The 23,189-nt window shown below is 39.1% G+C and overlaps 1 protein-coding gene and 1 long non-coding RNA gene across 6 annotated transcripts in view; one reads left to right on the top strand and one right to left on the bottom strand.

Moving 5' to 3' along the window:
* Positions 1 to 10,025, top strand: part of PRDM5 (PR/SET domain 5) — a 249,711-nt gene extending 239,686 nt beyond the window's left edge. For all 4 annotated transcript variants that reach the window (XM_043870964.1, XM_043870965.1, XM_043870966.1 and 1 more), the window contains one exon: positions 6,717 to 10,025. In XM_043870964.1, coding sequence (XP_043726899.1) covers positions 6,717 to 6,881 — 165 coding nt within the window. In that variant the 3' untranslated portion in view covers positions 6,882 to 10,025. The remainder of the gene's footprint in view (positions 1 to 6,716) is intronic.
* LOC122673316 overlaps positions 1 to 23,189 on the bottom strand; it is a 30,042-nt gene that overhangs the window by 1,117 nt on the left and 5,736 nt on the right. Inside the window, exons 2-3 of one of the 2 annotated variants that reach the window (XR_006334666.1) lie at positions 14,337 to 14,465; positions 12,106 to 12,337 (exon numbers count right to left, since the gene is read on the bottom strand). This is a non-coding gene — a long non-coding RNA (uncharacterized LOC122673316). Of the gene's footprint in view, positions 1 to 12,105; positions 12,338 to 14,336; positions 15,098 to 23,189 lie in introns of those variants that run through there. The other variant, XR_006334665.1, reaches the window with a different exon arrangement.

Here is a 23,189-nt window from a genome sequence, read left to right on the forward strand (position 1 = left end):
GAGCATCAGTTTGAAGCCTCTTAATGACTGCATTTAAGCTCATGAAAACCTAGCTTTTAACATGTAGGTAGTCAGTTTCACAGCCATGACATCACTGCTCTGCTGACATTTAATCTTCTGTCCTGGCCCTCATTCAACAATCTGCCGGATCGTCGCCGCCCCGTGTCCTGTTGGAACTTCCAGGACGCCTTCATTCCGAGCCATCATCCATGACCCCAGCGTCCTGTGCAGCCCCCTTGCTGTCTGCCCAGCTCGCCGCCCCATAGCTCTCCCGTGGTGACTATTTAGGTGGCCTCCACTGTACCCCTCACAGCACACTGGTGAGGTGAAGTGTATGAGAGTCTTTTTTTTTTTTTCCAAAGAGATTTTCATTTCTGAAAAAAATGGAGCAGCCAGGCAAATGGTAGAAAGTACAGGGGGCTCGCATATCTCTGTTTGAAGTGAGCGCCTTTAATAATAGCTGGCCGTGGGAGGTGGTATAGACTCTGAACCCAGACTGTCTGGATTTAAGCCCTAGAAACCTCTTCCTACTTCTGTGACCTTGGGCAGCCTGCTTGAAACGGAAGTGTGGGTTGGTTTCCCTCTGTAAATTGGGGATAATGGTACTGGTATCTGTCTAAAAGGGATTGAGAACTGAACAGGCTGATGTTTAGAAATGGTTGAGGGTGGTTCCTGGCACGCAGTGAAGCAGCTGTTACTGCTTAAACCTAGTCCCTGTGCCCGACACTGAAATAAAACGGTGAACAAGACGCCGTGTCCTCTGCCCTCATAGAAATCACATTCTTGCGGAGTATAGACTTAAATTAGCCTGAATAAATGTCTGATTGCATTTTATGATAAAGACTGGGCAAGGGGAAAAGGAGGATGCTATGAAGGAGTAGTTAGGGAAGATTCTCTGAAGAAGTGCCTCTAAGTAACCTAAAAGATGGAATCAGCCATGGGGAAAAGCGCATTCTAGGCTCAGGGAACAGAATAGATCAAGGCCTGGTAGTGGGAAAAGGGTGGGGTGTTAGGGGAAGTAAGAAGGCAGGTGGAGCTGGAGCTCAGTGAGGGAGAAAGAGAGGCACCAGTGCAGTGGGAGAGCAGACTGGGGGCCTTTCAGCCACAGCAAGGAATTCGTTTTGAACCTAATTTCCACAGGAAGCCATTGAAGAACTTGGTATCTGTTGTTCCTTTGGACATCAAGTTTAGAGTAAGGAGCCAGGGGGAGAGAAAATAGGGAATACATTTTAATTCTTTCTTATTTATGATCCCAATGGTTCATTTAGACTTATAAAACAATTTAGAGTTTCTTTTACTTGAAAATAATCTCTAAAGATACCTTCTTTGGTTTTTCCAGAATTATTCCATAGCCTTTAACTTCACTTATATTGCTCATGGGGGTCGTATCAATCATCTGTCTAACTTCCTCCTCCTTTCTCTTTTAATAAATACCAGTGGAGTGACTACTCTTGCCCTCCTGTTCTTTAGACTAGTAAGGAGAGACATTAGAAAGCACACAGTTAATTGATTGCACTCGAGGTGAGTGTTACCCAGGACCCATAAAGGCCACTATGAGAGTGTTTAGTGGAAGACTTCTCCTGCCAGACAGACCCGAGGGACACATGGGAGGCAGCTAGAAAAGAGGAGAGAGAAAGTGCTGAGGTAGGAAGGTGTGGTGTCTTCATCAGCCTACACTAAAGCTGAGCGGTTGGGCTAGAGTTCAGTGAGTTTCCATCAAAGTAAGGAAGGATCCAGGGAACAATTTGTAGGTAGCAATATGATATTTGTACTTTTGAAAATCTTCCAGCTGCTGGGTGGAGCATGGACAGAAGGGGTAAGGGTGCATGCAGAAGGATTCAGGTGGTGTTTATAACCTGGGTACTTTTGACAGCGTGAAATTGTCCACAAGTCACAGGAAATTTGCCTCTCTGCCCCTATACAACATGCAGGCAGTAACCCCCATTCTTCAGGATGGTTACACATCCCCCCAGTTCCGAACATTTTCCTGAGAGGAGGGAAAATTATACCACTCTTTGAGAACCAATGACATTGGCTACTGTAATAACGTACACTTTGGTTTTCAGAGTGAGGTGCTGTGCATCCCAGGAGGCTAGGAGGCATCCATGGGGAAGCAGGAAGGAAAAATTACAGCTTTAATCCCTGCTCATCATACATGATCACAGTGGGAACAGAATTAAGCTTTGTTATCACTGAACAGAGGGCTTGGTTCCCAGGTAGTCTCGTGTGATGCACACACCCAGTGTGACCTGAGGTGAGAGCAGCAATCCCACAGTGACACAGGTTGTCTCTCGTCCGTTTCTGCGCATTGTTAGCTTTGTGATTTATGTGCCCATGAAGTAGGAATGTGGATTCTGCTATCTGTTTTAAAATAGAGTACAGAAGAGTCCTACACAGAAACCACAGGTTGAAAATGATATTAATAATATAAGCACAAAGTAACAGAAAGAAACAGCAGAGTTAAAATTACTAGTTAGCAGTAAATTTAGATTTAAAAAATGACACCATCATATCTGAAAAAAAGTAAACCAAAAATTGAAATTATCCAAAAGAGACACTTATTTGTCTACACTTTTGTTAAAGATGACTTTGAGTCTAAATATACTGTATCATATCTTAGATACTACCTAATGAAAGTATGAAGTCATAATTATTAGCATAAAAGTTTGCTTCATCTTTTTCACATGCTTTTAAAAGTCTGTCTTTAATAGTGTAACTCACATTTATACTATCAGTACACTCGGTATATTTTATTGACAAGTACAGATGAGTGGTCCCTGCTGAACTGTTTCCTTTGGCTGGAGAAGCACTGGTCTGGGCAGGTGATGGTTTGTGCTCAGGCTGCGGCAGAGAGATGAAGACAGTTACATATCTTCTAGAAACGTGCATGCGGGAGAAGTGGTGATGGCTCAGTGAGGTGGGAACCAGGGAGACGTAGGATCGAGGCTGAGCCAGATCTCCAGCAGATGTCAGACAGGTGGCACCTTTTTTTTTTTTAAGAGAATTAGATTTGGGAGACAATCTTTTTATTTTTTTTAAATTAAAGTACAGTTGGTAAGTTACAGGTGTACAGTATAGTGACTCACAATTTCAAAGGTTATATTTCTTTTACAGTTATTATAAAATATTCGCTATACTTCTGTGTTGTGTATCTTGTAGCTTATCACATCCCTGGTAGTCTGTGCCTGTTCACCCCCTGCCCCTGGACTGCCCCAGCCGCCGCCTCGCTCTGGTAACCACGAGTTCGTCCTTTGTGAGTCTGCTGCTTCATGTTATAGTCACTAGTTTGCTGTGCTTTTTAGATTCCAGTGCTGTTTAAGACGTGGTAAATTTGAAATATCTTATTCAACAAGCATTTAAATCCTCCACTTTACAGATCAGGAGAGTAGACAGAATCAGAGACAGATTTTGGCAAGTGAGCTCCATATAAAGAGTCACAAAAAGCATGAGGATGACCAGGGGAGAAAACAGCTAGTGAGTGGAGACGTGGGCTAAGGAACAGACATTGTGATGAGGGGGAGACGGCCAGAAAAAATAGAAGAGACTAGGAGAAACTAAATGCAAGGCAGAAGGAAAGGGCCAGGTATGTCGTACGATGCTGAAACTTCAGACTAAATGAGGTTTCCGGAGTCCTGCTGCCATGTGGAGGTTGTTGGTGATGCATCAAAGTAGCTTAGAGTTAAAAAGTACTCACTAAGGCAGAATTCTGGTGGGAGTGCACTTGAGGCATGGATGGAACATGACGACGTGGATCCTTCTATCAACCAAGTGTACTTTTTTCATTCCAAAGTGTAGTATTTGCTTTCTAATTATAAAAGTTTCCTTTTCTGTTTCAGAAAAATTAGGAAATACGGAAGGGAATAAAGATAGAAATAAAATGATCAAATATCTCAACTGATATCAACTAATATTAATGTCAGTCTCTTGATATTTTTCCTCGTACTTATTTATACAGATATAGTTATGATCTTTATTTCAGTATTGTAAATTAAATTGTACATTACTATTATTCTGTTTTCTTGCCTTCCCTTGCCTTTTAGTATTTTTTGAAGTATGATTTTTTTTTAACTAGCTGAGAAGTATTTCTTCATCTGGTTATATAAAAAATGAATATACTCTTAAACTTTGGGCAAGTAAGTCATTTGTAACACTCCACTTCTGTAAATAATTCCATGATGAGCATCTTATTTGTACATCTTGAACTAAGAGCTCTTCATACAGGTAGCACTCCTGGTTCTTTTAAGGCTTGTGAAAATGCTAATAACCTCTCTATCCAAGATGCTTTGGGGTAAGAGCTTCTCAGTACCATTACCCTCCCATCAGCATCATTTTCTGTAATTGTGCATATTCTGTTCTCTGTTTTAGAATCATGTTTGGGCATATGTGTGTGTGTGTGTTAATAAGTGCATTTCTTGAAAATCGCATGAGTTAGCATTTTCCTTTTTACCCTAATTTCAGTCTTAAAGGGTACTCAGTTATTTTATATCACTTATCATTACATGTGTATTATATCATCTGTCCTTGTATTTTATGCCCTTTCATATTCTTGAGTTTTTCCTTTTTATCCCCTGACTTTTACTACATTAAACTACCCAGCTTTGTTTCTCAGAGACTATTTAAAGGTATGTGCTCTGTTTTAAATTATGGCTGTAAAACTTATTTCACAAGAAGGGTCCTTTCCTAAGCTTGATTGGAAGCATTGTGTTTGTTCTGGAAAGTTATTCTATTTGCCTTAAAATCATTTGTATGTTACGGGGAGCTGCTACTCTTGATAGTAGCTGTGCTCTCTCTCAGATTCCACACCTGGTGACTGGTGTGGTTTCCTCTTTCCAACCTGTTGATGATTCTTCTGACAGAGAAAATGAAAGAGAAGAAAACAGGCACTAACGTTTATTGAGTGTCTGCAATATAGCATCTATTTGCATAGGTTACCTCATTTAATCTTAATTCTGGGAGGTAATGTTCATTGTGATCATTTTATAGGTGATAGAATTGAAGTTAAAAGGCATGATTTGTTCATTGAAACTTCCTTAGTAAGTGATAGAATCAGATTGGAACTCAGTGAGTTAAGTCAACAAATACTTAGTGCTTAGTCTGTAGGCACTGTCTACCCCTTAGGATATATGAGTGAACAGAACATACGAAGATTCTCTGCCTTCCCATGAAGGTCTGAGGTCAGGGTGCCGGGGTAGTTGCGGTTTTAGTGAGGGGCCTCCTTCCTGATTGTTTCCTCACATGGCCTGCCTTGGCCTGTGCAGGCAAAGAATCTGTATCTCTTCCTGGTTTTGTGAGGGTGTGAATCCCATCACAGGACTCCATCCTCGTGAGCTCATCTACACCTAAGGATCGCCCAGTTCCTGCACCTCCATAATCATCACATTGAGGATTAGGGCTTTAACTTAGGAATTTTGAGGAGACACAAGCATTCAACCCATAGCAGACTCTAAAACTTACTTCCTTTAGACCATAGTAGGCTGCTACTTCTGTATAATGCAAAATACATTATTGGATTACTCTCTCTCCTTACCACATTGGGGGCTTGCCCTTCTGAATTTCTTGTTGCTATCAACATAAAATCCCCCTTCTCCCATAAAGAGAGAGGTGAATATTTTTATTTGCTTCTGTATTTTCACAAGCTTCACCTCATTCAGAATTTCAGCTTCCATTCCAGTATTTTACGGGCCTTTACCTCTTCCATTGTATTCATTGTGTTTTTCATGGAATTTTCACATTATTTAAGTGTGGCTTATTTTACAGTGCATGTGCTTTTGAAGAATTCAAGTAAGTGGAATTTTTGTGAATAACACCAAACTTTTAGTGAAAATTTGGTACTATAAAAGATTTCCATTTCATTTTTACTTTTGTATGATTATGGCTCACATCTTCTGGGATAATTTAATATTTTCAGTTATTCAGCTGTTTATTGTCTGTTGAGCTAGGTGGCAATGTGGCAGAGATTACATGAAGAAAACGTGTTAAATGAAGTACTTTTACTGGAATACTGAGTATGTTAGGATGCTTAAAGCAGTGTTAATCTTTTACTTCACAAATGGGTCCAAATTACTCACTAGTGAGACACATCTTGTGCTACTTATGCCAAGTACTAGATAGATGCCATCTAGACCATAAGACATTTTGTTTAATAAGAGGTTTAATATGAAATCATTAATACACTCCATTATGAAAAGAAAAATACTGTTTCCAGGGAGTTGTTTCTCTAGAGATGTTTAAACATAGTAGGTGGGGGAAGGGAGGCATGTTGGTACACAGAAGACACATACTCAATGCAGACACCTCTTGGAGCTGTAATTGTCTTTACTTCTTACCTTGCATGTTAAATCCCATTTATTTCAAGAGCACTTTTTTGTTTTTATGCCTGTCAGCACATATTGATAATAGGAATTTGCATAATGTATATTGTGTAAGTGATTATTGTTCTTCAGTCGCTAAGTCGTGTCCGACTAAGCCTAACTCGCTAGGCTCTGTCTGTGAGATTCTGCAGGCAAGAATACTGGAGTGGGTTGCTATTTCCTTCTCCAGGGATCTTCTCAACTCAGGGATCAAACCCATGTCTCTTGCTTGGTAGGCAGATTCTTTACCTGGTAAAGAAATTCTTTACCAGGCAGATTCTTACACTGCTACCTATGTAAGTGATAAATTTGTGTATTTTCAGGCTTTTTAATATAATATGACTGGTATCTTTGGGTCTTTTCTAGGTTTGTGACTTGGCTTTTAGCCTGAAGAAAATGCTGATCCGACACAAGATGACTCATAATCCCAATCGTCCACTGGCAGAATGCCAGTTTTGCCATAAAAAGTTTACAAGGAATGACTACCTCAAAGTGCACATGGACAATATCCATGGGGAGGCCGACAGCTAATGGTAGCTGCAAAGGAATTAAGCCATTCAGAAGGGCTCCTAATAGGAAACCCAGGTCTCTCACCTGATCAGCGTAGCAGTTCACTCACTGGTCTCGCAATTCTTATTTGCCTACCTTTAGAGTCTGTACATACATATGCAAAAAAAGACAAAAAACACTACTTTTATTAAGAAATAGTAAAAATGGAAAACAATAACTTTGTAACCTTCCAAAATACTACTTTTGTTATGCCTTATAAAAATGAAAAAGGAGCTGTGCCATCTTCTTCTTGGCCATCTCTCTAGTGAAGTTTATTAACTTACTCTCTGTCAGGCTTTTTTGTATGTGCTGGTTATCACAATTGGTTATGACTGATTTAATCAGAAAGGAGTTAAGATTTCCAAGATAATTTCATTACAGGTAAGGATAAGAGGTAAGAGTTTTCCAAGTCTCAAGCGTAGTAACAATATAAAACTTGCTATTTGTGAAACAGGCCAAAAGTTGATGGTCCTCCATAGCTCCTTACAACAGATGAGTTTAAAATAAATAGGTGTTTAAGAACTAAAACATCTACTGAAATTTTGCTCATTTTAGACAATTCTCAGGAAACATTTCCTCATCATTCAGTTGCCGGCATTCATGGTCTAGAATACTTATATCGACACAGAAGTGGCCATAACACTTAAATTTGTCCAGCTGATTCTCCTGAGTTTATACTCGCTAGCTTTAGAAGTTAACCACAGATGGCTAACCGTGGAAAGAACATGGGCTCTCAGTGTCTGCTGGCTGATGGAGCAGCAGGTCGGTAGGTGCATTAGGATGCTGACCTGGCCCTTTACCCGCTCATCACATCGGAGAGCACAGAGCCTGTCCGTGCAGATGCAACAGTCCTCAGAGCATTTACATTCTGTTTCTCAAGAGACATTCTCCAGAATCTTGGCAGTAGGTGATTCTGAAACACTTTTGAATTACTCTCAATCCTTTATAATTAGGAATCCAGAATAAAAAACACAACCCTGGCAGTTGTTATGACTGAAATGATCACCGATGTTTAAGGAAAATTGAAGCAAGAAGCATAATTTCTTCCTTTAGGTCTTATTTCAGTTCAATACTTGAGAACAACATACAATGAACAGCTTGTCTTGGGAGAAGATATGATAAAACGTAATAGTGTTGTTAAAGTAATATAGAAGAATCCCAACCAGCAAAAACTTAAAATGAATCCCAATTCAAGAACTTTTCTATTTGGAGCCCATTCAAAAGAGAGAAAGTATAATTTTCAGGAAGTTATTTAATTCTAATCATTTGCGGAGAAAGGTTATCTGAAGACACAGTTCTCTGAAATCAGGAATCTTGTTTTAGAATTATATTTATGCTCAGTTCCAGTTCTAAAAAGAAACAATGATTCATTATAGATATTTAAACTCTGTGAAAATACTAAATTTAAAATTCACCAGAGGTAATTGTTAAAAATATAAATGCCTGGATAATAATTTAGAAGATGTCTGAGTATGGCTATATGAAGCATTTGTTCTGAAATTATAGACTGTATTTTATACAAATAGATTTTGGTCTTGTTTCTTGCTATGTCATTTGTTTCAGTAGTATATTTTTAGATCTAAAGTATTTTCCATTTAACATAACAGTGTGCTTAATCTTGTTTGAATATAAAAGGACAGCTGTAAAATTTAGGAGTGGGTATTATTTAAGCGTGTTCTGCGCATTCCTTTGGGTGCTGCCTTCTCTCTGCGGGACGCTTCATAGCCAATTGTGTGAAACTTGAAGCCAGACCAACTGTGTATCATCTCAGTGACTCACAGTTTACAGGGCTGCTGAGGAAGTTACCCTGGAGACCGTGTTATCACGATGCTGTGGAGAGAACAAATGAGGACTGAAGTGCTGGATGTGATCTGGCCCAAGGTCTGCAGTCAAACAAGACTTCAGAAAATGGCCTGCAGAGACCTACTAGTACACCATCCTTTCTTTTCAAAGCATTGAAACCAAAACAGACCCTTAAAAGATTATTATGCCATCACCTTTTATCCAAAAGATGATTATTTATAAAACACCTCAGATATGTTAGTGTTTGTGTCCTAGAACTTTAAAACCACTTAGCGATAACAAAGAGATAAGAATTCATTTAGTTTGATTGAGAAGTTAAGAACAGAAATAAGACAGTCATGGGGGAAAAATCAGGCATGCTGGAGTGCAGGTGCTCACTCTAAAGAATCTTCCTCTTAGGCTGCAGAGAGTTATGGCTCCTCTATGCTTGTGGGAAGCGGCCAAACTCTTACCCTGAAGTCAAGACTGATGGTCAGAAGCTTTTAGTAATATGGGTAGGTTCAGATAAACTTTTATAGTTACTATCTTTGTATAGTAACATTTAACATATTTGTATATCTAGAATTTTTTTTCTTCTTTTACAATCACTGGCTTCTGTTTTCTTTTTTTTCCTTGCCTTTTTTATTGGGGTTGTCGTTGGCGATACAAAACAGTTTGTTAATTAATCATCATATTTGCAGCATAAAAGTATTCATTGGTGATTCATTTGGGGGGTTACACAGAATAGTTAAAATACTACTTTTAAGAAACATTTTTATATGTTTTGTGCGTGTGTGTATGCAGAGGATCACTCTTATGAGAGGCTTTTATTGTACATGCAAATACATTACTTTGTTCAAAACTCTTCAGACCTGTTGCAGCCAACAGGTGTGGATGTGAATCACAGAAAGTCTTATAATGGTAGTTTGTGCATTCAGTTTTATGGGCTGCTACTCTCCCAAAGCTGGAAGGGAGCGGGAGAGGCTAGGTACTGGAAATACTAACTTTTTCCTTCACAAACTTAAATGTTACTTGTGAAAACTTATCTTGGGGTTGTAAATATATGGAGATGGACAGGTAGGAGGCAATGTGCCTATTTAAAACCCTAAAATTTTATCATTGATAATGAGGTTTACTTGCATGTACATATATAAATGCAGTATTTGTGAATATAGTAGAACTTTAGTAGCATTTTTATTTTATTATAAATCTATGATCTATATAATCACTACCACAGCTGGTAGCAGCATTGTGTTTTACAATAGGACAGTTCTACAGTAAAATCGAAATGAACATTTAAAGTTGTTTTTGATGAAAGAAGAAAATATAATTGTCATTACTCCCAGACCTCCTGTTTTGCAGTTTTATTTCTAAGCATTTCTAGATCTGGAAAATCTCTCTATAGTTAAGCCAAGTTGGTTTCAGGGTCACAGAGAGAACACCATCTTAACTCTCATCTCACTTTTGGTCAAACGTAAACACCATGTGAAAAGAAACATTACTAATGATGAAAAACACTTGATTTGTAATAATATCTCTGAGCATAAATATCCTGATAATCACAAATATAATTTAAGAATGATTAAAGTTACGGCTGATATTTTGTGTGTTCCTTCTTTTAAAAGTGGTGTTTTATTATTCTGGTGGTGTTTCAATCTTGTGAGCTTTCCCTGGTACAAAAAAATTATCATCATCATACTTATGATTCTCCAAGTAGTTGATTCAGAAATGATGCATTCATTTACCTTTTATGTGTCAGGAGTCATTTACTTAGCTGAGACACTAGTTCTTTGGAACTTCCATAGTGTTAACTACTTTGGGCTCAATACTGCTCTCACTGCTGTTTGTTAATTTGTTATACGACAGGAGAAAAATTAACACTGGAGCCTTCAGTCTGGGCCTTGTTAGAATATTCTAGATTTCCTAGGCCCACGGACTAGCAGAGAATGCAAAGGGGATCTTATACCAGAATGGTGCTGCTCATCCTGTGTCCAAGTTCGCATTCTCTCTTTAAAAAATGCTTAACACGGTACTGGAAAACAGCATATATAAAAATGTTTATATTTATTTCAAAGCAGGCTTCCTAAACATTTGATATATTTTTCTAACCCTGCAAGCATTTAAGCAATTAGGGTAAGTTTTATGCCACCTTGGCATGTGACTCAGCAGAAGGAAACTCAGATATTAGGTACTATTCATATGCTGAAAATTGAGAGAGGAGATGAGACCACTGAAACTCGATGATCTAAATTAGTGTGAAGGAATTAATATTAGAATATCACAGTTCCTAGTAAGTCGCTGTAGACTTACTAGGAATTAATTACTTAATAATGCATTTGCCTTTGTAAAATAATATAAAAATGAAAGGAATTCCAGGTTGTAGTGGATACCTAATTTTAAAATTTTGTCCTGGAGAAAAATAATGGTCTTTCCTTAAAGTGAATTTCACCTGGCATCTCTCATATGATGTTTGACTGGCATACCTTTTCCTCCTGCTCTTCCACTATAGACTATTCCTTAAGAAATGTACATTTTGGATGTGTTTCTAATAAAGGACCTATGGTAAGATTTCACATATTTTATCCTGTCTGAAAATACCGTGTGTCTGTGATCATGAATCTGTCCTGCCTTTCCCAGTCTTACCTAGCCTTCATATGACACAGAGGGCTTGTATTAGAGTCTGTACTTAGGGAGAAATTTGTTCTTTACACCTAACATACGAAATTCATCATCACCAACGTGTAAATCTGATTAAAGCCTGACATTGTAGACACAATTCAAGACCCTCCTTTGTTGGTTCTCGCTGACCCATGGTAGCCGGTGATGCACAACTGGAAACAAAAGAGATTCCTTAAAAATATTCCTGGGGCTCTGATACCGTGGACACAAGTATAACTGCTGAAATCTGAAGGGATACACCACCATTATTGGGATTTAGTTGTTGAAACAGTATGGCCTTTGTTCATTCTTTAATATTTGATAATGCAACTCATAAAAAGGGAAGTGCATTGACCTCCAACTTGATATTTGTGTTGCCTTGCTAAAGTGTTAGCATCTGGAGAGCTGAAACTGTATTTGATGAACAAAAGAAGGTCTGAAATTAACTTTTATGAAATCAAAGCAAACTGTATAGTTCTTATGCTAAGTAGGAACATAAAAGTATGGGAAACAAAATCACATTTAGTTGATTCTAAAACCTATTTAAATTGGAAAATGAGTCTTTTATGGAATATTGCATTTAGTCATTAAAAATTCTGAAAAGTTAAATTTTATGGAAATTAACCAATCACTTACTTTTGACTGCCTTAAGTCTAGTTTTACTATTCAAATACAGGAAGTCTTCTGATGTTCCTTTCTGGTAGTCTGATTTACCATATAATAACTGCTTACAGCTCACCTTCTACCTAGCAAGTTCACCACTTACCCCAGAATGTAGCATACAGTAAGGCAGTGTCGGGTCCACGCCGTTCAGCGTCGCTTCAGCCCCTCCGGCTCCTCGCATGTGGAATCCGTTCCTCCTGCTCTTTCAGCTGCTGCGTGACTTCACGTCATCTCCAGTTTCGCCTTCCGCTGGGTTCCGAGAGGGACAAGTTGGTGGTGTTCCCAGACTCAAATTATGATATTTAGGATATTAAGTTGTATCCTTTCTGCTCTGGCTATAAAATATGAAATTGGGGCAGGCGAATTTAGTTGATTAGGGTATTACTAGACTAAGTATTTGAGTTGGGCCAACTGGCTTTGTACTGAGCAAAGCTATTGCTCAGTGTTCTGAGTTACAGATCTCACCCCTAACCATGCTGACTCTGCCAAGGGCATGTGGCTTGTTTTGACTGCAGATCCTGAGAGAGAGAGAGAGAAAGTCGTGAGGAATAAAAGAGGAATTCTGCAGGTGTGTCCTGCAGACAGGAGTGTAACAGCGCCCTTCTAAAGATGGGTAGGTTGGAATTAAAATCTCAGGTAAGGGTATTACAACTGAAGAACTAAGATGGCTTTCATAAGGCTTATACGTGATAACGCTGAGATTAAACCTCCATCTCCCGACTTCTCTTTCTCTCTCTGCTTCCTGGACGTCACTCACATCACGCTTGGACAATACCATTCTGAGTCTGAGTTTTATACATATCTAGAGAAGAATGCCATCTCCTAAGTGTCTGACACAGTAAGTACTCCTTTAAAGGAATGGCTTATAACGTATGCACATACATATGATGGTGCATATTGATAGTCAGTGAGCAAGTTAATCAGAAAAATAAGGAAATTATATTTTGGGAAGGGGGACCAAAGTCACTGAATTTGAGATAAGCATTATGAATAGTTAATAATCAGAGACAAATCTATAAAAGTTTAATATTAAATTAATAGCATATTTCTACCTTTCTTGTATATATCACCTTCTTTATAATGTTTTTGACTAGTTTCCTTGATGGCCTGTTGCAAATGCATACATATCTTATGGGAATTTAAATACACATACAAGATTGAGCAGTACATAACCAAATTTCATGTTTTAATCAGACAATAAGATAATTATTATAGTCACAAAATATCCTGTACACTCTGCTTTGAGTGAGGAAGTACTTGAACAAAGGCATAGTGTAAGAAATCACTGAGAATTTAGTTACAAGATATATTTTACCTGAAATTCAAAGCTGTGTAAATCCACAATTTTCTCATACTTAAAAGTACAGAGGAAAGGAAAAGTGGATAAAGACAGAAAAGAAAGTATTAAACCTATTTTAGACATGGAAAAAATATCAAGAGGTGAAAACAGCTATTTTCCCATTTGAAAGGGAAGGATGGGCATAAGAAAAAGGGTGGAAGGATCATAAGTTTGGCAAGATGATAAACTGTAACATCATTTATCAGCTGAATTATGTCCATTTCCTTAGCAGTAAAATGAATTTAATAGTATCTACTGGTTGGTTCTATTATGAGAAATAAGTCAGAAAAAATTCATTTATTCATGCAAAGGATGCCTGGGACATTAACTACAGTTCAAATTAATCCTGCCCCAGTATTCTTCCAAGTTAATGCCTTGTCATTCTATATATGCCTTCAGAAAATTCTAAAACTCCCCAAATTCCATCTCCTACTTTGAAACAAACTTGTCACAAGGCGAGTCAGATAAGTTTTAAATTGTGTATCACTGGTGTAATTATGGTGATAGAAGCATTTCATTTAGGAATGTTTTGAAAATTCTTAAGTACTATGTCAATTTAGCATACATACTTATAGAAATGACCTGTTCTTTTAACCCAAGCATAAAAGTAAGATTTTTAATTCCTAGATTATTAGATGTTTTTTGTTTTGCTTAAACTACATTTAATCTTCTTTTAAAGCATAATCAATAATTTTGGGTTTGTAATTGAACTACCGACCTCTCCACTAATTAAATAATAGCACCAAAGTGTTCAAAGGGGAACAACTAATTGTTACATATTTTAAATGCCATGAGTGACATCAAAAGGGAACTCTGCTATAATATCAAGTAACAAAAACTGGGTGATTCCATATGAATTTTAGGATTATTTGTTCTAGTTCTGTGAAAAATATCATGGGTAACTTGATAAGGATAACATTAAGTCTGCAATTGCTTTGGGAAGTACGGCCATATTAACAATATTCTGCCAATTCCAGGAGCATGGGATGTCTTACCATTTTGTTGACTCATCTTCAGTTTCCTTTACTAATGTTTTATACTTCTCAGCATGTAAGTCTTTCACATCCTTAGTCAGGTTTATTTCTGACTCTTGTGCATTCTGCAGTTTTTCTGGATGTAATGTCCTGAAAATATCAATTATGTTTAATTGTTCTATTGTATCATTTAGGGTCTCTGTTGCCTTGTTGCTTTGCTGTCTAGACAGAAGATCTGTCCATTGATGTGAGTGTGGTGTCAAAGTCTCTACTATTATTGTATTCCTGTAAATTTCTCCCTTTATGTATTTGGGTGCTCCAGTATTAGATGCATCTATGTTGATGAGTGTACACTCCTCTTCTTGCATTGATCCTTTCATCATTGTATGGTCTCCTTCTCTAACTTTCTCTATGTCCTTGGTTTTGAAGCCTGCTTATCTGGCTCCAAGTATTGGAGTCCCCGCTGTCTTGTCATTGTTGTTTGCAGGAACTGTCTTTCTCTGTCCCTCCTCTCACTTCCAATCTGCGTGTCTCCCTTGCACTGAGGTGGGTCTCTTGTAGACTCTTTGTCTTTTAATCCAATTTGCTGCTTTTTTTTAGTTGGGGGACAGCTGATTAACAGTGCTGTGTTTCAGGTACACAGCAGAGTAGTTCAGTTATACATACACACATGTCTATTTCAAATTTTCCTAGCTGGCTTATTAAAGAGTCCTGAGCGGAGTTCCATGTGCTATACAGTAGGTCCTTGTTGGTTATCTGTTCTAAATACAGCATTGTGTATGTGTTAGTCCAAACCCGATCTCTCTCTCTCCCTCCCACCCTTCCTCCCGGGTTAGGATAAGTTCATCCTCTTTGTGAATCTGTTTCTGTTTTGTAAATAAGTTCCATTTGTATCATGTTTTAAGATCTGCATGTAAGCAATATCATATGATATTTGTCTTTCTCTCTGACTTACTTCGTTTGGTAGAATGTCCAGGTCCATCCATGTTGCTGCAGATGGGGTTATTTCATTCATTTTTACAACTGTAGACTTTGGCCATCTGACTGGTGTGTAGTTTTGATATGCATTTCTCCTAATTATTCTTAGTGAAGTTGAGCATCTTCTCATATGGCACATCTCTCTCATTGAGGCACAGTCTACTTGGAGAAGGTGTGGAGAAAAAGGAACCCTCCTACACTGTTGGTGGGAATATAAATTTGTACAGCCACTATGGAGAACAGTATGGAGGTTCCTTAAAAAACTAAAGATAAAGCTACCATAAAACCCAGAAATCCCACTACCGGGCAGATACCCTGAGAAAACCATAATTCAAAGACACATGCACCTCCACTGTTCACTGCAGTGCTATTTTCAATAACTGGGACGTGGAAACAACAGAAATGCCCATCAACAGATGAATGCATAAGAAAATGCAGTGCATTTATACAATGAAATATCACTCAGCCTTAAAAAATAATAAATGCCACTTGCAGCAACATGGATAGACCTAGAGATTATCATACCAACTAGAAGTAAGGCAGAGAAAGCAGATTTCATATGCTGTCACTTACACATGAAATCTAAAAATGCTGATCAACTGGGAAACTGCCTGGCGGTCTGCTGGCTTGGACTTCCACTTTTACTGCCGAGGGCCTGAGTTCAACCCCTAGTTGAATCCCTAAGATGCTGAAAGTTGTATGGCTTGTGCCAAAAAAATGATACAAAATAACTTATTTACAAAACAGAAATAGTCCTAGACCTTGAAAAGAAACTTCTGGTTACCAAAGGGGGAAGGTTATGGGTAAGGATAAGTTAGGAGTTGGATATTAAGATATATCCACAGTGATGTATACAAAATACATAATCAACAAAGGTCTACTGTATAGTACAGGTAACTCGGTAGCCTGTAATAATCTATATGGGAAAAGAACCTGAAAAAGAATATATATATATAGCTAAATCACATTGCTATACACCTGAAGCTAACATAAAATTGTAAATCAACTCTATTCTAATACAAAATAAAAATTAAGACAAAATAACAACATGCAGAGAGAACCAAGTATTGCAAATGCACTCTACCCCAGGCCAACCCAGCATCCATCTGTGGTCACATGGTTGACCACACAGGTCTAGGGGTAGAACTACCTCAGAGTAACCACAAAACTGTCAGAGGTAATAAACAGCAGTTACTTTTAAATACTCTGTTTTGGGTGGTATGTTATGCAGCCGTAGGTAACCATTAATGTGCCCTTGACAATGTTGAGAAGAACCAAAATTATACAGTTAAGAACAAATGTAGTGTCGTTTTTCCAGAATTTTTATCCACAGGTGAGTGTTTAAGACTTTGTTTTATTAAAATGTACAAAGGTGACTCCACAGCCGGACTGTACCCAGGAGGTTTGTCCTCTATCTCTGCGTGTGTGTGTACATGCATGCAATGCAAAGTTTTCTACAGAAGTGTCAGAAGAGAGTTTTAAGTAAGTACAACCATTTTCTTAGGTTCTTCTCCCTGGAAAAATTGTAATATCCTCAATTTAACTAAACAGTATTTCAGAGAACCAAAGGTTTGAAAGTATATTTTAAAACAACTCATGAGACCCAGCCTAAAGTGGTTGGCTCAGAATTTTAATGTCTTTTGTATGTGCTCTAAGACTGTAGAGTTTGCAGCTTGTGAGAATTTTGCTAAGGAGAATTTACCTTGCAGGGTTTAGAATAGGAAGCCCTTAACTGTTCTCACCGAGAGAATTTCAAATGCTAAAGTCAAAATTTTTACTTAATTTATCAGTTAACTAGTAAAGAGGAAGGTCTCCAGGGAGGCGCTGACTACTAACATTTAGGTTCCACAGAAAGCATAACACCGAGTTCTAGAGCACCTGGCAGCATGGAGTTCACCTTACCCTGAGCTGAGCTGCCGCGGCCGCCTCCGCCCCGTGCGTGGAGGACAGCCTTCAGCACAGACCTGGCCCGACTCCTGCTGACCTGTCAGCCTGAATACACACAAACTACAGACTTCTGGGACGAGCTCCACTTGGTGAGTTTTTATAGTTTCTAAGCAATAACTTAATTAGTTTAAACAATAACTAGTGACTGATCTAAAAGATATTAGCAATACTGGTTGCAGTTTGGGGGTAACCTGCACTTGGATGAAGTCAGGAAACCCCAATGATTTGTTAGCCCTGGCGGTTTGGGCTGTTGGAGAGTTGTAGGGCTTTGGCTCCAGCTGTGTCCCATCTGAACATGGCATTTAATTCTGAAAAGGATCAAACTCGGTGCTTGTTCTTCTCTTTGTCTGCTTTCCTTTGTATGCAAAAGAACTGACTGTGACCAAACTGGAAGTTAAGCTAGTTCTGTTTTACTCAGGTCTAACATAGTAATTCCTCAGGTGTAACTTAAATGATATATTTAGATGTAAGTGCAAATAAGTATATTATTGACCATATAACTATGCAGTGTTAACAATGGAAGAGAAACATGGCAGAGAATTCCAAAATATAATGATTCAAAAGATCTTTATATTTTGCAGTGTAAATTTCTATCTTCAGATTCAATTGGATGCAGCAAAATTAACTTCAGTGGGAATGAAAGAGCAGATCCCCAGATGTTACGGTTCAGGGATGGACAGCACAGCTAAGGGAGCAAGGCTTGTTTGGAGGTTGACAGTGACCTTCCTCAAGGAAGGAAAATAAACTGGTATGAGGAAATGAGTTAGGGAACGGGGAAGTACAGTGAATTACTGCCTGTGTCCCCCAGAAAGTTTGTCCTGTTAACCCAGTGGTGGTGGTCTTGAATTCTGAGGCTATGGTTTATTTTCCAGGAGGTGATAAAGTAAAAGAACTCCTTGCTTTGCATGTTACGTAATTTGGACTCTGTTATGTTATTTTGGGGTGCCCTTGTAACAACTCCCAATACTTAGCAAACTTGTTAAAATATATTTTTGCTTCCTTGAACATTCTTACTACATATTTTTTTTTACTTCAGAAGAATGACTTCTTTAGAACTGTTTCAGAGCCAGTGATATGTGCTTTAAAGTCCTGGGTGTTCATTGGAAGGACTGATGCTGAAGCTGACTCCAGTACTTTGACCACCTCATGCAAAGAGCTGACTCATTGGAAAAGACCCTGATGCTGGGAGGGATTGGGGGTAGGAGGAGAAAGGGACGATAGAGGATGAGATGGCTGGATGGCATCACTGACTCAATGGACATGGGTTTGGGTAAACTCTGGGAGTTGGTGATGGACAGGGAGGCCTGCGTGCTGCGATTCATGGGGTCGCAAGGAGTCGGACACGACTGAGCAGCTGAACTGAAATATAATCATATTTTGAATTCAAATAAATTTCTGTGCTGATAAATTTTTTTTGGTCTTACTGAAATGACACAGGAACAGGAGTTCAGATTCAACAGCTATCGTATCAGGCTTCGTATGTGGCCTTCTCTAGCCTGGCTCATGTCGGGAACCACAGTCTCTGGGCCCTGCTCCGTCCTGTGAACCTGCACACAGGGAGACTAGTGTCTGGACCGTGCTCAGAACACCCAGCTGTCAAGCATTGTAGGTACTGCAGTTGCTGCAACTGACAGCTGACAGAAGACGGTTGGTTCCTGGACCCTCAGAGCACCGTGTCATGCATTTTTAGACAATGCCCCGATGCAAGGCTTCCAGACAACTAAGTACTCTACCGTATTTTCATCCCTGTAATGTTCTGGACATTTTGTTCCTAATACAGCCCATGTTGTTCATCAGCGGTCACCCCTAGGCCCTGCCATCCTCTGCCCTTTCGCTTCTCCTGTGTCTTCTGATGCTGCCTGTTTCAGCATTCTCTCCTATAGCTTCCAGTTTTTTATAAGTGTATATGCTCACCTTCCAGCTCCGCTGATATGTGTCTCATATATATGATGGAGGCTTTTTCTCTTCTGTCTCACAAACCTCTAGTGTCAGTAATGGGGTTGGTGCCAAGGGATACAAGGTTGGCCTAACATTCAGATCTCAAGGAAATTCACAATATTAACAAAGTAAAAAAACTGATGTCATCTCAGTAGACACAGAAAAAACACGTTTGACAAAACGATATCTGATAAAATTCTTGGCAAATTAGAAGCAGGAGACTTTTTCAACCTGAGATAGATCGTGAGCAAAACTCAATAGCAAGCGTCATACTTCATGGTGAATGAATACTTTCTCCCCTGAGATTAGCAAGAAAATAGAATGTCTAAAGACTTCGAGTCAACACTGTATTGAAAGTTCTAGTCACTATTATTCTTGGACAACATGGTCATTAACACAGAAAATGTGATAGAATCTACAAAAAAACAACTCACAAATGCACTTAGTAAGGTTGTAGGATACAAGATCATTATACAAATATCAATTCTTTTTCCATACATTGAATAATGAGAAACTGAAAATCATTTAAAACAGTATCAAAAATATAAAGTACTTTGGGACAAACCTAATAAAAGATGTGCAAGATCAGAAAACTATAAATCATTGCCAGAGCAATCTTAAATATCCAAATAATGAAGAAATATGCTTTGTTCATAGGCTGAAAGACTCAATATTGCTAAAATGGCAATTCTTCCTAGATAGGTCTATAGCTTCAACACAATCCAGGCCAAAATTTCTTGAGTGTTTTTTTAAAGAAATCAATATGGTGATTCTAAAATTCATATAGGAATGCAAATGATGAGAATAGTTGAAATAATTTTTAGAAAGTTAAAGACATGGAAGCCTTATCCTACCTAGTTTCAAGCTATATTGGTTAATAATTGAGTTTGACACAAGTATTAAATAGATGGACAAAGTCCACATATTCAGGGACAGTTGCTCCAATGAAGGTGTAAAGGAAATTCAGTGGAGAGAGGGTTGTCTTTTCACCAAATAGTGCTAGAACAATTAGATGCCCAGGGAGACTCATGGGAGCAGGGGCATAGATGCAGACCACGCCAGATCTGCTGTGCTGATGACAAGGGCCATGAACAGCACTGCCGTCTCCATTCTGATCTTGAGAAATGGTGAGCAACTCCTGGAAAACTTAAGAACAAAGAACAACACAAAGCAAGCCACCATGCCTTGTATGGTAGCTATGTTCCCAGAAGACTCAACACATATTAGAACTATGCAGGATGATTTGTATTACATATAAGGAAAATTAGGCTCAGAAAATTAGAACAGAGGCTGGTCCATAGTGTATGTTCAATAGTTACTGAATGAACTAACAGACTGCTTTCTATACTCTTTCCATTTTTAATTTTAAACTTTCTCAAAGACTGAAAGGAAAAAGTGCAGTGCTTCAAATCTCACTTATTCAAGCATATATTTTGCTCTGGGAAATTCACTAAATAGTCCAGACTCTCCAGACTTCTCTCTCCTATAACATATCAGCTGAAGGAGAAATTGCTGATCCTGAGCCGCAGCTCTGCGCTCATCTCCCTGCAGGAAGACTCTGCAGGGGCCAGTATTTCTCTCATTTCCAAATAACAGGATACCTTCTTAAAACTAAGATGCAGAGTCTTACTAAATTTGGCATGTTGGTTTTCATTGTAATTAATCTACTCACCAGTTGTCCAGTGTTTGTCCTCAGCCTCTTCCTGCTACAAGCCCATGGTCAGTTACAATTTGTCCCACTGCCTATTGCAGGGAGTTGGAATCAATAACCAAACACAGTGTGGCTGAAATAAAATTTCCCCTAGATTGCAAGTGCATCAACTTGCATATCAACTCTGATTATTCCGATTCTTATTTCCCATCCTGAAAAAACTTGGAGAACTATTTTCACTGTTCCTTTGCTATTTTAGTGCAACAACCAGATTCAGTCTAACAAAATCAAAAGTCCTGAGAAATAAGTTTTATAATTGAGAAGTACATTTGTAACATCTTAAGGGGGCCTCTCAGGTGTCTCAGTTGTAGAGAATCTGCCAAGCAGGAGATGCAGGTTCAATCCCTGGGTCAGGAAAATCCCTTGGAGAAGGGAACAGCAACCCACTCCAGCATTCTTGTCTGGAGAAATCTTTGGACAGAGCAGCCTGGTGGGCTACAGTTCATGGGGTCAAAAGAGTCGGACACGACTGAGTAACTAAACAACAAAGGGGGGCAACTGCTAATTCTGAAAATAGCACAATCACCAAGCAAGACACAACGGTTCCCCAGAGCATGCACTTATCCACGCCTAGGCTGTGGGTGGTGTCGGAGGGCTCTGGTTATACATGCTGGCAACAGTAAACATCTATGGGGCTGCAAAGTGTAGCATCTTTTTTATAAATCTTCCATTTTCCAACAAGGATTTAGGTGGCTTAGAGAGGATTTTATCTGTGGAAATGTTTGATGGAAGTTAGTTAAGAGTATTAAGTGACTGAAAACCTCAAAAAGCCTGAGATGGACAGTAATTCTCCAGGCAACATCTGCTGGATAATGTGGGATTTTCTTGTTTTAAAAAGTTGAAAATAAAAAGATTCTATTCTAAGAGGCTTCACTTCACATCAGGGAATAAACTCAGAGTATTCTCCCCCATACATCAGTTTTTAATTTTCACTGATGTTTTTGCCCAACAGTTGTCAGTTTCTTCCAACAAAAAGGCAATCTATGTGTGATTCTGGTGGGTACAGGATTCAGCATTTACATGTAAATAGGTTTCAGCTAGTAGATCCTTGCATTTTATATACTACTGAAGAGAACAGAACTTAATTAGGTCTCCCTTCTGCATGCTTTACTAAATCACTGTTTTTGCCAGTTGCTTATATGTCGTTAGTTCTACCACCTTCGCTGTTTCTTTGCAGCCCGTAGTAAGACTCGTTCTTTAAGCTTGGATGAGGCACAGCAAGTGGGGCGTGTTGGTCAACACTCTGGACAAAACAGGTGGGGAAGCAAAGAAGTGTGTGACGTAGCCACGTAGAAATTTGGATCACTCTAATTAATCATGTTTCGGAGATGACAAAAAATGACAATAACTGATGTGACCCTTTGAGAAACAATCTGGAACCTCAGTGCCCAGGGAAATCTCACTTGTTTTTGCGCAGCTAGTACTGAGTAACGTATGTTATGGCTTGCTCCTCAGTGGGGCACTTGGGAGAGTCTCTGGGACAAATCCCACACTATGAGACATTCCCCAAGTCATTCCTTTTTCTCTGGCTTCTCACCACGCAGTGTTGTGTCCCCAAATAAAAGATGAGAGTGCCGATGCAGTGCCTTTTGCCAATGTATATAGTCTTCATAGGTCAGGTTGATCTCTAGGAGGTTTATTTGTAGGTTGAAATGTCTAAACTAGTTGCCTGTCTTGTTAAAATTTGATGGCATATGTATCTCCTTCACTGGCTCTGCTGCCTACATGTAGCCTCAGGGGCTTCCCAGGTGGTGCTAGTGGTAAAGAACCTGCCTACCAGTGCAGGAGACGAAAGACATGTGGGTTTGATCCCCCGATGGAAAAGATCCCCTGGAGGAGAGCCTAGCAACCTGCTCCAGTACTCTTGCCTGGAGAATCCCATGGACAGCAGAGCCTGGGGGACCACAGTCCAGAAAGTCACGAAGAGTCGGACATGACTGAAGTTACTTAGCATGTGTGCACACTCAGTGTAAGTGGCCTCCCCTCAAATGACGATGCAAGCTATTGGCTGGGCATTTCGCTTCCTACAAAATGTGGGAGTGTGTACACAGACAGTACCCCTCCAAGCTGTTTACCTCAGTAAGGCAGAGGTCCCCGTGGAACGCAGCACAAGAGCTCCAGACAAACCTAAGAAACAGGATTCACTGGTGTTGCAAGAAAATACTCAATTTCTCTTGGCTGTTGATTCTTAACTAAAAAAGAAAAAGCCCAATTCTTTTTCAGTAGAGACTGACACTACTTACTCAGTTCATGTACCAGAAAGTTTTATCACCCAAAGTAGGTGAGGTGAGAGCTCCACA

Source organism: Cervus elaphus, chromosome 17 (genome assembly GCF_910594005.1).
Source record: "Cervus elaphus chromosome 17, mCerEla1.1, whole genome shotgun sequence".
Classification (NCBI taxonomy): Eukaryota; Metazoa; Chordata; class Mammalia; order Artiodactyla; family Cervidae; genus Cervus; species Cervus elaphus.